This window comes from Sorex fumeus, unplaced genomic scaffold, assembly GCF_029834395.1.
Source record: "Sorex fumeus unplaced genomic scaffold, SorFum_2.1 ptg000007l, whole genome shotgun sequence".
NCBI lineage: Eukaryota > Metazoa > Chordata > Mammalia > Eulipotyphla > Soricidae > Sorex > Sorex fumeus.
In genome coordinates, this window is record NW_026606064.1 from 34,498,254 (window position 1) to 34,520,443 (window position 22,190).

General features: G+C 42.0%; 1 protein-coding gene across 2 annotated transcripts in view; it reads right to left on the reverse strand.

Annotated features, from left to right (window-relative positions):
* Nucleotides 1-22,190, reverse strand: part of NELL1 (neural EGFL like 1) — a 1,007,676-nt gene that overhangs the window by 981,028 nt on the left and 4,458 nt on the right. For both annotated transcript variants that reach the window (XM_056131034.1, XM_056131033.1), the window contains exon 2: nt 18,009-18,137. In XM_056131034.1, the coding sequence (XP_055987009.1) occupies nt 18,009-18,137 (129 nt within the window). The remainder of the gene's footprint in view (nt 1-18,008; nt 18,138-22,190) is intronic.

A 22,190-nucleotide genomic window follows, 5' to 3' on the forward strand; every position in this document is an offset into this window, starting at 1 on the left:
TCCACTTCTCATCAAAAAGGGAGTTCAACTCCGAGGTCACAAATGACTTAGTGAATCCTTTATTGTTTTAACTTACAGGAATTGTTCTTGAGGTCATTATGCTGGGAACTCATTTACAGTAGAAAACTAAACAAGTGTAGTCACCAAATTATATATTTTATATTCAACAACACAGAGTCTCCTGCCCCCATGCCTGGCTGTCCTCGCCAGGGCCCCTTGGAGGGGAGCGGGTTGAGTTTTCCTCCCTGCCCTGACCAGGGCTCCGGCAGCTGAAGACCTCCAGAACCATCCACCACCATGCTGAGACCACTTTCCACACGCATGAAGGTACCGGCAGAGGAACAAAGGCATGCGGGTCCCGGGGCTGAGATCTCCAAGTCTGCTTGGATCAGGGCTGAGCATCCTCCACCCAGATCCTCAAATTCCAGTAGGCAGGGGTCACACCCACCAACTGGCCCCCTGGCACCATGTAATCCCATCAGCGGCCAAGACCCAGAGACTATAAAACCCGGCTCCCGGAAGCTTATTATCTTATTCTTACTTTGGACAAAATGTCAGGCTTCTGAATGTAACCTGCCCACACGACTGAGTCTGGCAAACTCCCCATGGTGTACCCAATACGCCAAATACCAGTAACAATGATGGGTCTCGTTCTCCTAACCCTGGAAGAGCCTTTAATATGGCACTTTTTAAAAAATCTTGAGCTAGGACAAAGGAGACGTTACTGGGGCCTGCTCGAGGCAATCGACGAACAACAGGATGGTCGTGATCATGATCGTGATATTCAACCCCCCAAAAAACAATGAACAAAATTATAAAATACAACATTTCATGAGAATTTCTGATACATTCTCATGGGTAGATAGCATAAAGAGAACTAAACACAAAATAGCATGAGATGGTCAGAAAAGATCTCCTTTGAAAAAGAAGTCTATTTTCAGACTAAGAACCCAATTTAGAAAGTGTCCTCCAGACATAAGGCAGGCAGGAATAATGGTGTAGGTCAGAGAAAATCTTAGGGTCTTCAAGGAACCAAAAGATGGTCCATGGGACTAGAATAATTTTGATGGCATTGAATTCAACCAAAATTTGTCTCCCTTTTGATTATTTCTAACAGAATAATCCAAAAAACATTATGAGCTGCCTTGTGTTCAATGTTGTTTTCATCAATGGAAGTGTCCAAACATGGAACTGGAGTAAAGTATTACTGGGCAGTTAAGGAGTCCAACTTATCATTATTGTGTCATAAGTTACATGCTTTAATAATTTAAGAACCACAGGCAAGAAATTATGCACTAAAATGAAGAGTGTTCTGAGTTTTTTTCACAAAATACACAAATGCCAGCAATCCATACCTAGCCAAGTTTCCACCAGTTGACAAATGGATGAACACATTGCAGTGTTATGGGCAGATGAAACTGATGAACTTACATCCTCAAGGAGAATGGTAACAGAAATGTTAAAATTCAGGAGAAATCCAGACTAAATGACAGCATTCGTATAATCTTTAAACCACACAAAACAATTGATAACATTTACTGAGTGCTTATTATATACCTAATAATTTTCTAATACGGTATATATAAATCAACATGCTTCATCCTGATCTATGAGATAAAAGCTGAGACAATGAGAGGCTAAAGAACTTGCCCCATTTTCCACAGTTGGTGAAGTCAGCACTTTGTCAATTCACTTCCTGAGGCCAGTTAGCCACTACTCATAGGTCATCTCTATATCTTGTATAGGCTCAAGGAAATTTTACAAATGTGGAACCAGAAACAGGCATTAAATAGGCACATGATCTAAAGGCTCCTATAACCGTATTAGTGATGACATGTAAGGAGATTGAGAGAAGAGAGAACTGGGGAGGAAACATCAAGACTTCAATTTACATTGTCACTTTTTTGTAGACATTAAGCAAATAGGACCAAATATTATCATTTGTTAATTCTGGGGGAGACCTACAGGGGTACCCTTTATATCAATCTTCATGTTTACTCATATTTTTCTCTGCAAAACTAATATTTAATTTTGTATCAGGTTGAAAATTCTATTATTTTTCAAGACCTCAGTCCTGGGGAAGTGCAATCCTATACCTTGGAGCCAACAGTGAAAGGTCCAACCTAGAACTTGGGTCTCTAGGCACATGGCTGCAAGCCTGCTCAGAGCCACAAGCTGCCAAGCATTTGTGTGCCTCATTTTCCAACAGACTGTGGGACTGTGAGAACTGAGCCAGCCTCGCTTATCAGTACATCTTGGCTCCACTACACACACTGGCGACAATCGTAAAAAGTTGTATTTAAATAAAATATTTGCATATCAAATCATATCCTTTCCATTGATTTACATTCTAATTTTGGAGATGTGTTCCCACAGAAAAGAACTGCGTCCCAATATGTTAAAAATGAAGCCCAATTAAGAACACTAGCATTCAGCAAAAAGCACTGCTGTCAATACAGACCTAATTTTCCCACAAACTCCCTCTCCCAGGAAAAGCCTAGTCAATCAGCCACAGAGACCCCTAAATAAATAAATGTTAAAGTGGAGCCATGGTTAATTCTGATTCTCTTACTCATGTATGTTAAGCAGTAAAACCGATGACCAGGAATCCATCTCCAGATATCTAGCAGGTCCCTCCATGCAAGGTAAAGGTAAAGGTAAAGGTAAAGGCCCTCCCGTTGATCGTCGATTTGCTCGAGCGGGCCCAGTAACGTCTCCATTGGAGACTTTGTTGTTACTGTGTCTGGCATATCGAATACTCTCGGTAGCTTGCCGGGATCTCCGAGAGGGGCGGAGGAATCGAACTCGGGTCGGCCATGTTGGCCGCTTGTAAGGCGAACGCCCTACCCGCTGTGCTATCGCTCCAGCCGCCTTTACCTCCATGCAAAGAAAATGTAAAAATCTGAATAAATGGGATTCACCAATGAACAAGATAGTCGTATACCTGGAAGATTTCAAGTACCTGCCATGAATTATTTTGGAAGATGCCATGTACTTTTTTTGAAGAGATACCATCTCTCTCTCCCAGTTATTTACTCATCCCACTTAGAGGCAAGGGAAATAATCAGAAGGCGGATTTGAACCAAAACACAGACTCTGGAGGAACAGACTCTTGAGATCCAACCCTGTGTCTGTCACCAGCTCATATGAAGCACCAGAACTCTCTAGGTGTTTCCCCTCTATGTAATGCATATCAAAATAAATATTACACTCTTAATATCAAGTACTATGTAATGCATATCAAAATACTTCATAGTGTGAATGCATATCAAAATACTTCATAGTGTGAATGCATATCAAAATATATATAATCTATGTAATGCACATAAAAATATGTTATATGGCATTCATTTGATAGAATATTAATGCATATAAAGGTAAAAAGGTAAAGGCCCTCCCGTTGATCGTCGATTTGCTCGAGCGGGCCCAGTAACGTCTCCATTGGAGACCTTGTTGTTACTGTGTTTGGCATATCGAATACTCTCGGTAGCTTGCCGGGCTCTCCGAGAGGGGCGGAGGAATCGAACTCGGGTCGGCCATGTTGGCCGCTTGTAAGGCAAACGCCCTACCCGCTGTGCTATCGCTCCAGCCCAAAATATATATAATCTATGTAATGCATATCAAAATAATTCATATGTAAAAGTGTTGGTGGAAGGATTAAATGACAAATTTTAGGTATTGAGATAAATCTACTTTAGAAAACAATTCAGACAATAGTCACCCACACTTATTAGGAATTAAGAATACCAAGCAACTGTAGATACATAGTCCTTAGGAGAAATGTAACAAATGTTTTCCAGAATTTAGATACATAAATTAGTTCCTGTTATTTGGGCTGACATACTTATCTGGTTGCTTATTGTCTGTTTCCCCTTATGAGTCTGACAGATATGCTCACAACAATATTTCTTATGCTTGAAAGTACTTGTGCTTGAAAGCACACAAATACCCACTAAATACTTCTAAGTGCTCACTAAATTATAAATGTATATTTTACACCCAAAGTTGACTGATAACTTAAGTTTATCTTAATTTATTAAAATGTGTTTATTTAAACAAACCCTTAAAAAACATCTTGCTTCAGCATGAAATACCATTGACCAAGCAAGTGGAAGCAAAGATAATTAAATTGGACTATATTAAACTAAGAAGCTTCTGCACCTCAAAGGAAACGATGACTAGGATACAAAAACAGCCCACAGAAATATTATTTACCCAACGCTCATAAGATAAGGGGTTAAAATCCAGACATATAAAGCACTGGTAAAAACTCTTCAAGAAAAAAATCCAACCCCATCAAAAAATGGGGAAAAGAAATGAACCATAGTGCCTAAAAGAAAAGAGAGGGAGAAAGAGGAAAAGCTTTACTATAGAGGCAGGATGGGGTGCAGGAGGGGTTGAAACTGGGAAGTTGGTGGCAGGAAATGGACACAGGTGAAGAGATGTGTGCTGGTAGACCACAACACCCAAAAGGAGAGAGAGAACAAAGGGGAATGCCCTGCCACAGAGGCAGGGTGGGAGGGGGGGTGGGGGGAAATGGGCACTGGTGGAGGGATGGGTATTTGATCATCGTATGACCGAAACTCAGGCACAAAGATTTGTAAATCTACAACTGTACCTCATGGTGCTTCACTAATAAAAAAAAAAAAAGATATTAAGGCTAAGCAAGATCATCAAAATCACAATGTTTAAATCAAACTGTGTGACTGACATTGTTATTTTTAACATTTGGCGAAGTGTTTTCTTTCATTGTAGAAATATTTAATAATAAAATTTGTTCATGAAATAAAAAAAAGAGATGTGTGCTGGAACGTTGTATAGCTAAAACTCAACTATGAACTTTGTAACTGCGAATCTCACAGTGACTCAATAAAAAAAAAAACTTGCTTCATAGATATTACCTTTATTACCCAATGTCTCATGAGGAAAAAAATTCCAACAATTTGTAGTATGAAATTGGCTCACCTAATGGTGTCTTTTTCTTAAATAAATAAATATATATAGGGATGGAGCAATAGCACAGCCGTAGGGTGTTTGCCTTGCAAGCAGCCAACATAGCCGACCCGAGTTCGATTCCTCCGCCCCTCTCGGAGAGCCCAGCAAGCTACCGAGAGTATCTCGCCTGCACGACAGAGCCTGGCAAGCTACCCGTGACGTATTCGATATGCCAAACACAGTAACAACAAGTCTCATGATCTCATGATGGAGATGTTACTGGGCCCACTCGAGCAAATCGATGAACAACGGGAGGACTGCCATGACCGTGAAATATATATATATATATATTGCTGGGGCCAAAGAGATAGTAGAGAGGCAAAGCTCTTGCCTTACAAAGCCCACCTGGGTTAAATTCCAGCACCCTGTATGGGCCCCTAGTCAATCAAGAGTGATCCCTGATTGCAGAGTCAGGAGTAAGCCCTGAGTACAGCTAGATGCAGAAAATAAATAAATAAATAAATTCAAATTTTAAAAAACGTATAAGACTAGAGAAATTGCTCAAAAGGCACATGGTTTGCATATGGAATCCCAAGGTCCAATTCCCAGCAACTCATGGAGCCCAAATACTGCCAGAAGGTGCCACCATACACCACCAGGTATGATCCCCAAAAGATCTCTAGCTCTACATTGTCTTCTGTCTCTCTTCATCTCCTCTTTTCTTAAAATACTGTTTGTTAGGAACCAAAGCATGGCTGAGAGAACAGAGTTAAACACTGATATTAGAAGTGTGCAGATTTGAGAAATAAATGGCTTATTTGCTCTCTGATATCTCTTTAGTCACATAACTTTAATGATTTTGCCAGAATCTGCCAACATAGGTGTTAGTTTGCTCTAAAGAAGTACTCAAAGCCCCACTCTACCCCTGCAATGTCCTTAAATTTTACTTTGGCAAGAAAAAAAAATACCTCTATTTGGATATGGGTATGGACTGAACCCCACTAATTGATTAAATGAAAAGTTTTATTAAATCACTCTGCACAAAGTGAGGTTGATTCAGAAATGCTCCCAGAGGTCATTTAATGACTTGCATCCATCCAATCAACAGAAAAACAAAAAGCATTTCAGGTTTAGGCAACAGTGGATGGTAGAAAATCTGGCCCTTCAGCGTTAAACAAACCCTTTGGGTAAGTTCACCCTATTCCAATTTTCTAAGCACTTAGAGCCAGAGATAAAGCTTCAAACACAGGTTTCATTAAAATTATTACCCACAGGTAAAGCTTATTCAAACAGAGACTACACACTGAATTCTAGTTCATCTTTCCTGCTCTGGTCTAGGTGCAATCATGCCCAGCTGCCTCCAGAAGGAGAAGGTGAGAAGAAGACTCTCTCCAACATTCTGAGGAAACTTTAGCCACACCCAGGACAAGCTGGTTCTCCCCTCCATGTGCCAGTGTCTGGGGCATCCTGGATATGCACCCTCCTCAAAGTTATAACCTTCTTTATCTATCTTACCCAACTTTTAACACAAAGGCTAGAACACAAATAGATGCCAAAAGTCTCAATCTTCCCTCCAAAGATTACAGCAACCTTTGCACTATTTTGTTGATTTTACTTATTTTTCAAGCCACTTAAAAGATACAAATTTGGGGACCAGATTAATAGTACAGCAGGTAGGGCATTTGCCTTGCACGCGGCCGACCCGAATTCAATCCCCAGCATCCCATATGGTCTCCTAAGCACCGTCAGGAGTAATTCTTGAGTGCAGAGCCAGGAATAACCCCTGAGAATCGCCGGGTGTGACCCAAAAAGCAAAAAAAGAAGGGAAAAAAAGATACAAATTTTTGCTTTAGAAACTCTTTTAAGACCATAGCAATAATGCAGTGGTAGGACATTTTCCTAGTACACACTGACCTAATCTGATCCCCAGTACCACACTGATGCCCCAAGTTCAACTAGGAGGAATCCCTATGAAGAGTTGGGAGTAAGGCCTGGTGGGTATGGCTCAAAAACAAAAACAAACTTTTTAAAAATTCAACAACAGAAACTCCTCTAAATCACTGAAATATCTAGAAGGTAGCACTTTGGTGGGGAGTGGGGGGTGTTGTGAATTAAAGAATTTGCACTTGTGCATATTCTAATTTTTCCCCTTTATAAATTAATTGCCCCTTATAGTCTGCCAGTTACTTCACACTAAAACAGTCAGGGAGAAGTAAAGCTCCAAACTCTCAGATCTTTTCTGAACTCCACTCAAAGCAAAGGAATTACTATGTGATTCTGAAAATCTAATGTGGGTATTTAGGGCATTTTGTAGTTTACAGAAGACATATGCCAATCTTAACCATAGCTGTTCATTCTTTCTATCTTAAGTCCCAATCCCTAATAACATAAAATTGTTTCAGGCAAGAAGTGAATAAAAGTCTTACTTATTTAATACCCTGCTCTCTACAGGACAGCAGTGACAAGGATAATCTTAAATATCTAGCCAGTGCTAAAATAAACCCTACAGGTTATGCAGCTAAGCTTTCTCTTAGGTTTTTTTTTTCTACTTAACCTGATCAACACTGATAGTTTAGCAATGAAAGAAGGCTTTTTCTCCTTTACCTTTACCTTTCTCCTTTAGTCGGCTCAAATGTAAACTTGGAGTGGTGAATTATGAGAAAAAATAAAAAGAAACAAAGAAAAAAATCACTTGTTTTTCATACTTTACATATTCCAAAATGCTTTTTCATGCATTTTTATTTAATTCTCACAGTCAATCTGTGCATTCTTCCAATTTCCAGATAAAGTGAAATTTTGGGGCTGGAGCAACAGTACAGCAGGTAGGGTATTTGCCTTGCGTGCGGCTAATCCGGGTTTGATTCCCAATATCCCATATGGTCCCCTTATGGTCCCCTGAGCACCACCAGTACCAATTCCTGAGTGCAAAGCCAGCAGTAACCTCTGTGCATCACCAGTTGTGACCCAAAAAGTAGCACTGTAGCACTGTTCTCCCATTGTTCATCGATTTGCTCAAGAGGGCACACTAATGCCTCCACTGTGAGACTTGTTGTTACTGTATTGGGCATATCGAATATGTCACAGGGAGCTTGCCAGGCTTTGCCGTGCGGACAAGATACTCTAGGTAGCTTGCCGGGCTCTCAGAGAGGGGCGGAGGAATCAAACACGGGTCGGCCAGGTCAGCCAATGCAATGCAAATGCCCTACCCGCTAACCCAAAAAGTAAGAAAAAAAAAAGAAACTGAAATTTTAAGACATTAAGAGACATGTTCAGGGCCAGGAATACGATTCAAGGGCAGAATGCATGCTCTATAAGTTATGAAGACCTAGATTCAGTTCCCAGACACACACACAATCATACACAAACATGGGCCATGTCCACCAGCGTATGTATCCCTAGGTAATGCCTCAAGGTAGTTGCATTTACTCACTGATTTAAAAAAAAATAAAGAAGCAATAAATGTACTTACAAACTATATGGCATAAGTGAGGATAAAAATTAATAAAAATACATAAAAAGCATGCAGTTGTAATCATCTGCCTCTTTTTTAATCCTCTGTTTCTATGCCAATCTACCTTTGCAGGTGAAGATCTGACATTAATAACACAGAAGACAGATGATATAGGGAGAAATAGGGGGAAAAAAAGGCCAAAGTATTATCCTATTACTTTAAAATGTATCAAATCACATTTAATGAGCTCTATGAACCAAGTAGTATTCTAGCAGTTTATATGTACAAATGTATTTTCTCCTCATTGCAGTCATATAAGAGGTACTATTATTACCCAATTTTATGAATGAGTAAATGGAAGTATGATGAGGTACAGAACTTAAGAAGCTTGCCAGTGGCTATTATGTATTAGCTTTGAAAGGCAGGCTTTTATAGCCCATTCCTATTAAGTGAACTCTGGTGCAAAAGAAAAATCCCTGCCCTGTCCAATAGAGCCATCACTAGCCAATAATGGTAACTATGTAGTTGAAATATCGCTAGTGTGGCTTAGGAAATAAATTTTAAAATCCATTTTATTAGAATTAATTTGAATTTGAATTTAAATGAATATTCAGTGAAAATGCAGTTTTTCGACACATTGGACAGCAATCAATAAAAGGCTGCTTGAGATGTGGAGAACAAAACAAAAACATCTATAATTACCCAAGCTCACTGCTGTTTCCCTGTGGCATAGGAAGGAGGATTCAGGCAAAGCCCAACAGCCTACCTGAGACATATGAGAAAGCTCTGAGTCAGGAATGTCTCATTCTCCTAGCCCTGAAAGAGCCTCCGATCATTGGGAAAAGACAAGTAAGAAGAGGATGCTAAAATCTCAGGGCTAGGATGAACAGAGACATTACTGGCGCCTGCTCCAGTTAATTGACAATCAATGGGATGACAGTGATACAGTGATGAGTCAGAAAAGACCCAGGCCCCGGCATTTCACAGGAAAGGTTATACCAGAGCAAACAACAGCACTGAGAGAAAAGCAGGGGTCTCTCAAGATCAGTATTCAGCTCGTTACTGATCAGTACATGGGAGACAATTACCCAGGGATAGAAAAATGCCCAAAAGACCCAGCACAGAGGTGGGGGTGAAAATAGTACCTCTTCCTACCTGTCAAATGTGAAATCTCCTAATTCATGGGCTCTGGGGAATGTATAAAGAAAGTCTTGCGTCAATGACGGGAGAAAAAAAATAGCCCTAGTTTTAGTACTGCTCTAGGCCTATCCAATTTAAAAATATGATCAAAAAGAACTAAATATTCCAGTTATATTTAACTGCATCTGAGAACAAGACTCAATGATGCTTATAAAAATACAAAATACTCAGTCCTAAACAAGGTAAAGTTCACAATATCTATCTAGCATCAATCAAAAAAGACCAGTTAGGCAAGAAAGCAGAAGTGGAGGATGGGAGGGGAACACCGATCAGAATCAATCCAGCACTGGAAAAATAAAAATAAAAATCAACTGTCAAAAAGATTAAACTGTACTACATCAATTCAAAGAGTTATCTGGAGACGTGGAATATTTTTAAAAGATTAAAACTGAGTTAAATAAATAACACTGGACCGTATGAGTAACTTGGTAAATCATGGTTCTTTAGTAAAATCTTTTTTAAACTTTTTAAAAAATAAATGAGGACATTGGTCAGTGTTGGAGCAATCTGACCCGACACCTGCCCCTCACAACATACTGGTGGCCTGCTGGTGAAAGGATGGCCCTAGCTATAGCAGTGAGGAATGAACTGAAGTTTAAGGCCAAAGCCAAGGAAACTTTGGGTAGCAGCATGAAGATGGTGAGAGTGAAAAAGGAATAAGCTACCCTGGCAAGAGTTTGACAGGCTGCAGTTTCCAAGGTGAAGATGGTGGGCATGTATTAAGGCAGAGCAAAAACAATCTCCCTCCTTCAAAAAAAAAAAGAATATGTGCCAGTCTGAAATGAGAGAAAGAGAGAAGAGAGGTGCCTGCCATAGAGGCAGACTGGGGTGAGGGTGTAGTGGGGAGGGAGAGCAGTGTTAGGGAAACTGGGGACATTGGTTCTGGGAAATTACACTGGTGGAGGGATGGTATTGGAACATTGTATGACTGAAACCCAATCATGCACAGCTTTGAAGTGCTCTATCTCATGGCGATTCAATAAAATTAAAAATTAATAGCAAATTTAAAAAAGAAAGAAAAATGCCTGTCTTGCTTGCAGATGGACAAGGCCAGTAAATTGAGCATGCAAATTGAGCATGGTTCTCTCTGTAGCACTGTCCTCTTGTTCATCGATTTGCTCAGGCAGGCCCAGTAATGTTTCCATTGTGAGACTTGTTGTTTCTATGTTTGGCATATTGAATATGTCACGGGGAGCTTGCCAGGCTTTTCTGTGCAGGCAAGAAAGCTTGCTGGGCTCTCCGACAGGGGTGGAAGAATAGAACCCAGGTAGGCTGAGTCGGCAGCATGCAAGGCAAATGCTTTACAGCTATGCTATTGCTCCAGTCCATAGTTCTCTCTAAAATAAATACAAATAAGTAAATAAATAAATTTACAAATGAAGCTGGACCCAAGAGATTATAGAGATTAGGCACTTGCCTTTCCTGAGACCAACCCCATTTCAATCCCCAGCAACACATATGGTCCCTAAGCATTGCTAAGAGTGTCCCCTGAGCCAAGAGACAGAAGTGCCCTTGAGTACCACTGTATGTGGCCTGTGGCTTCCCAAAATAAAAGCCAGTAGTCTTGAATGCACAGCTATAGAAACTATAAAAAATTACACAAAGAGCTGAAGAAAAAGATGCCTAGGATGAAGAATAGGATCTACAAGCATGAACATGGGTGTGATTCCTGGTATCACATGTCCTCCCAGGCCCCTGCTAAGAGCAACCCCTGAGCACATAGGAGAGGCCTCAAGCACCACTAGATGGGACCCCAAAACACACCAAAAAAAACACAGAAGTAAAAGAATAACAATTCTGTACATGAATATTACCATTGAGCCATGGAAAAATTTTAAGCAATCTAATACATACAAATCAGATTCCCTAATGAGAACAGAGATAAGGGAACAGAAAAAAACTACCTAAAGATAATATGGTCAGGTTTATTACCATTTTATTTTTCATTTTGGGCCACACCCAGCAATGCTCAGGGTTTACTTCAAGCTCTGCACTCCAGAATCGCTCCTGGCAGTGCTTGGGAAACTATACAGGATGCCAAGGATCAAACCCAGGTCAGCCACATGCAAGCCACCTTGCCCATTATACTATCTCTCCAGTCCTGCTTTTTTACCAAATTTTGATAAAGTTCAGTAGATTACATACACACAAACACACAAACATGAAAAAAATACTAAAGCACAATGAAATGAAATAGTCAATGATTTTTTTTTTTTAAGCATTAAAAGGAAGGAATTGAACTCGGGCCGGCCATGTTGGCTGCGTGCAAGGCAAACGCCCTACCCACTCTGCTATCGAGCCCGGCAAGCTGGAGTGATAGCACAGCGGTAGGGCATTTGCCTTGCGCACAGCCAGCCTGGCCGATCTGGGTTCGATTCCTCCGCCCCTCTCAGAGAGCCTGGCAAGCTACCGAGAGTACTCAATACGCCAAACACAGTAACAAAAAGTCTCACAGTGGAGACGTTACTGGGCCCGCTCGAGTAAATTGATGAACAACGGGAAGACAGTGTTATTTAAAGGAAAAGAATTACATTTCTACAGAACAACAATGATGAAATGCAATCTTTCATTGGAAACAATGCAAGTGAGAATAGTAAATAAATTCTATAATGCTTAGTGGAAAAAAAACTGTTGGGCCCCAAAATATAATTTTTATACTCACCAAATATACCTTTCAGGACCTGGAAGACAACTCAAAGGATGGAGCCACAGAGTCACATTTGATCCCTGATACTACATGAGTCCCTGGGCACCAATGGGACTGGCCCTGGTAGCCCTCTGCACTCTATGCCTCAGAAGCACCACACTTGTAGTCCCTAACATTGGAACCACCTGGCCGGCTTGGTAGACTGAGTATCACAGAAAACGGTCCCTGGGCCTTGGGGCACCTCTTGGAAAAACTTCAAAAAGAAAAACTACATATATGTATCGATATAAACAGATACATATTTTTCTGAAAATGAAGACTTTTTCAGAAAGATTTTTTCGATGTTGAAAGAATTCATCTCCAGCAGAAATGCACTATAAGAAATATTAAAGGAAGTCTTCCAGCAGGATGAAAATAATACTAGATGGAAATATGAATCAACATAAGGGAATGGAGCACACATAAAATCGTACTTACATGGGCGCTCTATGATTGATTCTCTTATTATCTGAGTTGTTCAAAAAATACATTGATTAAACATAGACAACAATGTAGTATGGTGTGCACATAAAAATAAAATGTATGACAAAAATAGACCAGGATGCAAAAAAAGCATGTCCATGTATTAGCCCCAAGAACCAAAAATTATGCTGCCATATATCGCAAAAAGAGAGAGATGTTGTAGAGGTTACTGTTATGAATTTTAAAAGGTTGAGAGTGGCAGGCCCACAGATGTGGCTCAGTGGTACAGTAGTTCCTTATGTGCATGAGAACACTAGTGTGCTCTAGGCACAGTCTACATCACTGCAGCACAGTCTCAGTGGGATCCAGGGAGTCACAACCTAGAGTGCTAATCCTGGCACACTACAACTATGTACACAGCAAAAACGACAGGAGAAAGAAAGAGTGGAGAATTATGAGATGATCTGGTGGACCCAATATAATGACAAGGACAATTATAAGAGGAAAGGATGGTAGATAAGAGTAAGGATCAGAAAAGACAACATGAGAGACTGGGAGCAATAGTGCAGTGGGTAGAGCATTTGCCTTGCAGATGGTCAGCCCAGGTTCAATCCCCGGTCCCCTGAGCATCACCAGGAGTGATCGCTGAGAGTACAGCCAAAAGTAACACCTGAACATCAGTGGGTGTGGCTCCTCCCTCCACCCCCAACCCAAAAAAGACAAAATGAGGATAGAGGCAGAAAGAAAAGGAAACATGACAACAAAAGTAGAAATTGGAGGACTAGAAGCCAAGGAGAGTGGCAACCTCTGAAGCCTCTAAAAAGCTGAGTAAGATGAGAAACTGAAGAGCAGCCAGAAGGAACAAAACTCTGCTAACAACTTGATTTTTATTCCCCCAAAGCCTATTTATTTTTTCATTTTTTTATTGAATCACTGTGAGATAGACCCTTATAAATGGTACAAAAATTAGTGATATGAAAAGGTTTTCATTTTATCAGCCATGGGACACATCAAATAATATGTACAAGAAATAAAAGTATTCTACAGTGCATGAAATCATTTGTGCTAATTTTTATATGTATGAAACCCACAGTAACATGTATATAACAGTTTGGGCATCTGACCTCCAGGACTGTAAGATAAATTTGTTTTGTTTTAATCCATCAATATCTGCTGCTCTATTACAGCAGCAACAGGAAACCAATATAGATGTTGGCACGTCCAAGTGTGGAGTTGTGATAAAAATGTTTAAAATGGGGACGTGATTTTTGGCACTGGGTAACAAGCACAGGCTGGAAATTTTTTGAGAAGCCTGAGAAAACCCTAGATTGCCTTGAATAAACTGTTAGTAGAAATACAGATGTTAAACACTCTGGGACTGAGGACTCCGTATGAATTAAAGAGCATGATAAAGAAAACTGGGATTGTCTTGGAGAATACTTGAATCAGTGTGCCTATTGTTAACAAAAATCCTGCCAGTCAGGGAAAAAGAGGAAATGGGTAACGTATTATTGGAAACCAAAAAACACAGGCTCTTTATTATAAAGTTACATAGCTCAATTGTGTCCTGTGGTTATGTGTCAAGGAAAAATTATGAAGATAAAATTAGACATTTGGCTGAGAAAATTTCCAGGCACAACATTAAATGAAGGTCCAGCCTGGTTTCTCTTTGCTGCCTATGGTAAACTGTGAGAGAGAAGCAAGTGATTGAGGGAATTGCTAATGGGTGATTTAGAGAATGAGATTCAGTAGGCAAAGTCTGCTCTGGAGACTAGGGAGCATCTGTTTACCACAACACCTTCCCTCTGGCCCACAAAGATTTGTGTATGTGCTACAAGCAAAATACATTCATCCCTGTCCCGGGATCACTAAAGTCCTTACCCCAGCATAGCCTCAGCTCAGAGTCCAAAAAATCTCATCAGCAGGGAAAATTGCAACTCATTAAATAATGGAAATCAGGTATGAGTGGGACTCTGAGTAGTCTCCATTTGGAAGCAAAATTTTCTCCATTTGTAGATCTACAAAACTAGAAAACAAGTAATCTGCTTCCAAAACTTAATGGTGGAACAGGAATAGGATGCCAATGAGAGATGATCCTGCTCAAAAAAGAGGAAATAGAAGAAAAGGATTATGCCTGTACACCCACATTATGAAATCCAGCAGGGACACATTGCACTGGGTTTCATGGCCTGAACTAATCCTCTGAATCATTCCTGAGTCATTCTTCCCTTTTGATGAGCGGCAGCATGTGTTAGTGACAACCTGTTACTAGCAACCGGTTTCCTGCCTATAAAATATTGGGGATATCTGTCAGTCTTCTCTCATTTCCCTTCTCTGTCCCCTTCAGTCCAATCCTGCACTATTTCTGCTGGTAAAACATTCTCTCTTGAGCGTCTCCTAGATGTATCTCCTAGAGCATCTCCATTGGACAAGAAGTGCCTCCTAAGACCTTTCCTAGATAATCCCAGGTGCATTCTTGAAACTGAGATGGTTGAGGGGATCCTTGAGTCACACTTCTGATCTCTTCCAAGGTCAGATCAAAGCTCAGATCTCTGGGTGACTGAATATTTCTGACCTTTGGCCTTACAAAGGCACTTTGGCCAAAGTTAGTTCATCCCTCCAGTTACGTGGGTCCAGTGTCATCATCAGTGGGCAAATAGGGAAAAAAACCATGAATCAAACTCCCCTATTGAGATTATTCTTCCTATCAAAGAAGCTGGAGATTCTTCCCCATTATTAGAATCTAGCAGATATTCCAAGGGCAGCTGCCCTCACAGAGAACACAAAACTTAAAGAGCAAAGTTTCAGCCCAGGAAGTTCACATTTGTGGAATAAATCAATGAATGAGCATTGAGCAGTGAGCAAAGCAGGTAACAAGTCTTTTTTTGAGAACACACAGAACAGAGGGCATTGTAATTCAATTCAGAATGTGAGTAAACTCGCTATGACAAGTAGACACAATACTTGTCTTGAGGAGTATTGAGGTAGAGACAGCCAGGACGTCTTCCCCGGACATGTTTACAGACTGTTCTTTAGCAACTCTTTTGACTAATGTCAGCACCTTTACCCTGCTTAAGATCATCATGACTCTCAAGGGTAACGGTGCAAGGCCTTGCACAATGCAAAGAATAATGATCCAGTTTGAAAAATCAGTCATACCCGCCCCACCTCCATCACCCAATTCCTTAGGAAGACTACCATATGTCACCACAAACTTACCACCACTGCATAATCATTTCACTCAGTTTTTTTTTCAGTCTAAAAATTGGTTTGAAACATTTTTTTTGCTTTTTTGGGTCACACCCTGAGATGCTCTCAGGAATCACTCCTGGCGGTGTTCAGGGGACCATATGGGATGCTGGGAATCAAACCCAGGTTAGCTGCATGCAAGACAAATGCCCTACCCACTGTGCTATTGTTCCAGCACCCGGTTTAAAACCTTTTTAAAAATGTCATATAATGGTCATGCATCACTGTTTTAAAAGGGAAAAAATTGTCATAAATTATATGATGATTATGCAGTTTTTACTTATTGCACGGAAAGCAGAAGGGAACATATCTGTAGACTTGGGTGTATATGATAGAATGTCAGCAGATTTGCTATATATCATTAACAAAGTTACATTTTCTGCACATTAAATACATAAATCTAATCCCCTAATATTGGTTCAGTCATCCTGAAATAATCCTTTCATTGTCTTCCTGCAAATGCGAGTTAAAAGAAGCCAGCCACTAGTTTTCAGAAAGCAACAGTCAGGCTGTCTCTCCTATTCACTCAGGTGACTCCCTGGCTTCAAATTTCACCCAGATCTCTCTACTAAGAGGGTAAAGGACAAAGCTATTTAGTATATATAGTCTATAGACAGGGGAGATATTTACAACAGTGCATAAGTAAGTGACTCCTCCCTATCAGAACAGACACTGGCCACTGTCATTTGTCCTCCAAACTTGGAGCTAATCATCAGTTCTGCCTAAGGTTCAAGGTGAGCTAACACCGCCTTGCTTGTCCAGACACTCACCAGACTTAAGTCAACAGCTGTCCTTCCATTGGCTTCTGTCCTAAGGCAGTCACATAAATTATTTCCTCTGCTGAGAAGACTCTGACATCTCATCCCTCCTCTACCAGGCTTCATACTATTATTGCTCAAGTCAATGCTGACATACCACTTTTTCCAGGGTGCCTTTCTCTTACCATCTCAGCATCTCTTCACCCTGGGGAAGTCACTGTTCCCTAAACCACTCTCATCTGGCAGCGTGGACATATATTCCCTTCACAGTAAGGAGAGTCACTGTAACTCCATAGTTCCGATGTAGTGACCTATTCAGAGCAGGGATTGCCTCTGTCTTATTTACTCCTGCAGGTAATCCTACTAAGCCTGTTGCCTGGTACATAGGAGTAGGCATTCTATAATAGCAGCTGCTTCTTACTGAGGATTTACTGTATTTGAGCCATTTAATGGATTAGCTCCTATAATCCTTGTCACATCCCCATGTGGTTGTTACCATTGTTTTAGATGAGGACAGAGGCAGAGGAAGGCTAAGTACCCAACACCTCAAAACGAGTAAGTAGAAAAGTTAGAATCTTATCCCAAGTAGTTGAATTCAAAAGCCAAGTTTTTATTTTTTATTTATTTATTTTTTAATTTTTGGGAGGTCATACCCAGCGATGCAGAGGGATTCCTCCTGGCTCTGCACTCAGGAATTACTCCTGGCGGTGCTCAGGGGACCATATGGGATGCTGGGAATCGAACCCGGGTTGGCTGTGCGCAAGGCAAACGCCCTACTGGTCCAGCCCCAAAAGCCAAGTTTTTAAAGAGGCCCCTCTGCAGCCTTTGTGAATCATTGCTGAATGATATGATGATGTGTGGTCATGTTTACAGTGGGTAGGACCAAGTCAGCTGTTTCCCAAAGAGAATAGCCCCATCGGCATGTGTACACTTAATAGGTGAGAGCCATATCATCTACAGGAAAGGACCGGAAAGATACAGATAGATGTCAGAGAAATAATAATATGGCTGGCAGATTACTTCTGAGGGCACTGGAAACTCACTGCCCTTTAGAACCCCACCAAAATCCCCAGGGAAACACCTCTCTGCCAGAGCAAGTATTTTACCACCCTGCCCCCTAGTGTCCTCCGGTCCTTTCCAAGTCACCTCCCCAGAGCAGCAGCATTTGTGATGTTCCCACAACAGCTGCTCTAGAGAAAAAAAGCAGACAGGCTCTCGCAAACACTCACCAGTTGAACCGTCCCCAGAGGCATCCCGCTTACCCCTCCCCAGCTCAATGCTCATACACAAGAGGAAGTCCCATTACCTTGAAATAAAAATGCTTTGCTGGCATTGTGCAGTCCGGACACCTGCGTGACTCCTCGGGTAGTGTTGGCAAGGTCGAGCTCTGTGATGATGTCCAGCTGAAGGTCGGGGTCCAAGCCAACGCCCATCACTGCAAAACAACCAAGAGCTGTCTGGGGTTAAAGTGGAGTGGTGGGGACCAGCAAAATAGTACCAGCACTTGCCTTGCAGACAGCTGATCCAGGCACTTCATATGGTCCCCTGAGCCCTGCCAGGAGTGATCCCTGAATACACAGCCAGGACTAAGCCCTAAGCACTGCAGGGTTTGGCTCCAGAACCAAACATAAATAAATAAAAATAAAGTACAGAGTGCTGGTAGAAATATATAGCAGAAATAAGTGTTGCAGTGTGTGCATGTGGGGGAGGGGGGGAGAGGGTGGGTCAGGTTTCCCTTAGTGGGGACAAGGAAACTGGGGCGGGTATGTGAAGTAGCTCTCCAGCTCAGTGGAAAGGGAAGGCGACTCTTTGTTTCATCACCCATGACAGACTGATTGTCCCTGACCAGGGCAAAGTAACTTCCAATCACACGTACTAATAAGGTCAGACACTCTCTAAGGCGGTGATTCACACATTTTTACGACCTTGTTTCTTTCCCAGAACTGCCACAGTGCCAACAGTTGCCACCTAGTCTCATGCTGTGGTCCCACATTCCCTGTGGAATATCCGTAGAGGCCCTGGCTGAGAAATGAGACTCTACAGGCCCATGTTTAAGTCTTGCCCAGAGGTACTATCCGTCCATACTTAGCATCTTAACAGGGCCATTCAGCTAGCAGGAGGAATGGCTGAAAATGTTTCATCAGCAGCTGCTGTCCATTTTTCTGGTACAATTCAGTCGTGCAGGCAAGATCTGAAAAGACAGCACCCAGATCTTCTCAGAGACTCCGTGACCACCCACGGGGACAGCATGAGCTCCCATAGAGTGTTCCTTCTGCCCTCCCACCTCCGTGCTATACCCCTCAGAAGTGGAGGAAGTGAATCTACTGTCTTCTTTCTACTGCAAACCAAGTCCCATCCACAGAAGGGAGTTCATGGATTGCTTCAGAGAGCTGCCTCCTGCCATGGCCAAGGTAGATGAAGTATTATTTTCCTTAATAATATAATTGTTTTTGTTGTTCTAGGACACAACTCACATTGCTCAAGGCTTACTCCTGGCTCTGCCTTCAGAAATCACTGCTAGTGGAGCTCAGGGTATGATATTGGGTGCCAGGAATTGAACCCGGGTCAGCAGCATGCAAGGCAAGTGTCCTACTAGCTCTCTGGTCCTGAAAGTTTAATTTAAAGTCACAGTTTATCAAAATATTTTTGTCAGGTTTCCCCTGATCTACTGAACAGAAGGTTTAGATTTCCCCTTTCCAAAGACAGCCTGTTCAGAAGTCAGTTTACCTAAAACCTACTTTCTTTCACTCATTCTCCAGTCAGTCCTTCTGAACAGGGAGCACTGGGAACTTATTTGAACCTAAGGTGCATTGTTGGGCAGTGTGAGGCTTGCTCAGAGGCCTCCTTCAGGCTGTAGTGCAGAGGAGAAAGCAAGAAACAAACAGATTGCAAAAGATCAAAAGGAGGTTAAGGTGCTTGCCTTGCCTGTAGCCAAGCCAGGTTCAATCCCCAGTATCACATGGTCCTCCTAGGACAGAGATGGGAGTAGCCCTCCAAGAACCACCATATATGTCCCCTAAACCCCAAAATAAATAATAGATACAGTCGTTTGACAAGGCAATAAATTCACTAAAATAAACACAGCTTAGTAGTAGAACAGAAAGCAATTCGGGTAGAAGTTTTAGAAAGAAAAATTGGGGAAGTTCTTTGCAGCTAATGGCAGAAAGAGGCCAATAATGGGAAGAAGTGGTGGTGAAGCTCACTGGTATTCCATGAGAGCAAAGGCAAACCAGAATCAACTTGAAGTGTTCATCCAATGAATGGGCAACAAGCCAGTGTAGCTGGACACCATGAGCAAAATGGGGGGGCCAGGAGAAGAGAAAATACAGCCAAAGAGCAAGCCATTGCCTTGTGAGTCCCAACAAGGAGGCTGATGTTAGCCTGGCTACAACAAGCTATTACTGGTATTGTAGCAGGGTCCTCCCATTTTTCATCGATTTGCTCGAGCGGGTACCAGTAACGTCTCACAATTTGTTGTGAGACTTGTTGTTACTGTTTTTGGCATATCGAATTCATCATGGGTAGCCTGCCAGGCTCTGTCATGCAGGCAAGATACTCTTGGTAGCTTGCCGGGCTCTCCAAGTCGGCCACGTGCAAGGCAAATGCCCTACCTGCTATGCTCTCTCTCCAGCCTGAGCTATTACTGGAGAGTCTGAAAATATGTGCACTGTGGCCTTCAAAAAAGACAGGGCTTAAGGCACTTGCTTTGCATGTGGTCGGCCCCAGTTCAATCCCTGTCACCATCTATGGTCCCCTGAGCACCAGGAGGAAGTAACTCATAAGCACAGAGTCCCCTGAGCAACACAGAGTATGGCCCAAAATACACAATAATAATTATAATAGTAGGTGTGCATTGTGTAAGAGGACTGTGATGTGCTTCCATCTACCATTTGATCTAACAAGATTCCATCCTACCTATCCGGTGCTACTCACTCCCCACAGACTCTGTGCACAAATGACTGTGTCCATGAGAAGCGAGACAGTAGTCAGCTCCTGGGTGTCCGCTCAAGTCCAAGACACTCTAAATGAAACAGGTGTTGTTTTTACTGCCTGTGAGCTCCACACCAGGCGTTCTGTGATCACCTTGAATAGACAGGAAAGGAACTCATATTTCAGTTTGATCTATAGTGTTCTACACCAGTATGGCAGAAATTAAATCAAGAGTGATCTCGAAGGACCTCCTCGTCTTTCCCTGCCTAGGAATTTGGAAAGTGGTCCGGTAAATGTGCCCTTAGCTAGAGACAAGAGGACAGATGTAGCCCTGTGGTCCCTGTGCCTGGGAGTTCCAGGACCTGACATATGACCAGCCCTCAATCTAGGCCATCTAACTGATCAGCGGCTGGATGCAGGATCATAGTTTGAGGGTGCGATGCATATGTGGGTAAACCACAGGAAGACAGAACGGAATTCAGGCCAAATAAATTTCTTTCCTAAAACACCTCTAGCTGAGGGACAGACTGCAGACTAGGAGGTAAGACACTTGCTTTTCTTGCACACAACAGACCCCAGTTTGGATCCCAGGGAGCTCCTGAGCACCCATGGGTGGTATCCAAAACAGAAAAACTGGCTCACTGAATGATTGGCCCCAACTATTACTCTTCCCACAGGCACCTTCTTTGTGGTGTGACTTTGCATCTTCTTGCACTAAAGTGCCAGTAAACCTTCCAACCCCTTGACTTTGTGTCTGTTCACACAGCATGTTCAGCAGAGAGGAAGTCAGCAATATTACCCAAGCTGAAACATGCTTGTGCTATGGGATCCTTCTCTTGTACCTCTGATTCTACCGTGCTGGGCCACTGATTAAAGAACTCTGAGACCTAAGAAACAGCTACCCTGAGTATGGAACCAAGACCAACCAAACTTGGCCAAGAGGGGTCAATACCTAACCAACATATAGACACATGAATCAAAATAAATGATGGTTGACTTAAGCCACCAACCAAACCTGGTTGGGAGGGGTCAATACCTAACCAACATATAGACACATGAAAGTGATTGTTGGCTTAAGTCACGGAATTTTCAGTGGTTTATCGTATAATATTGTGTCAATTGTTGACTAAAGAGGGAGCTAAAGACCACCAGGATAATCTTTCTTAAGATGCTTGAATCTCCTAGGCTAGGAACCCTGCAGTTGAGAAAGCCTAAGAAGCTGACTATTCCAAAGGGATCCTCCTCAACAGTGAGAGTACAGCACCCTCAGTTGAGAAACTGTTGCAGAAACAACCCTCAACCAAGCCTATGTCCGTTCTATCTCTCCCCCTGCTGATGCTGTGACCTCAGAAAAACCAACTGAGTCTCAGTTTCCTTATCTATAAAATGGGGATGAGAATTCTATCTCCCAGGCTCATGGGCATTCGGGGATAACTCTGAACACTCCTTGTGACTCCATCTGGAACCCCTTTGGAGTAGCTACATCTTTCGTGAGACCAGCTCTTCAGACCATTCCAGCTTCGCAGTCCTTAACTCAATCGAAATCAAATTTAAGATG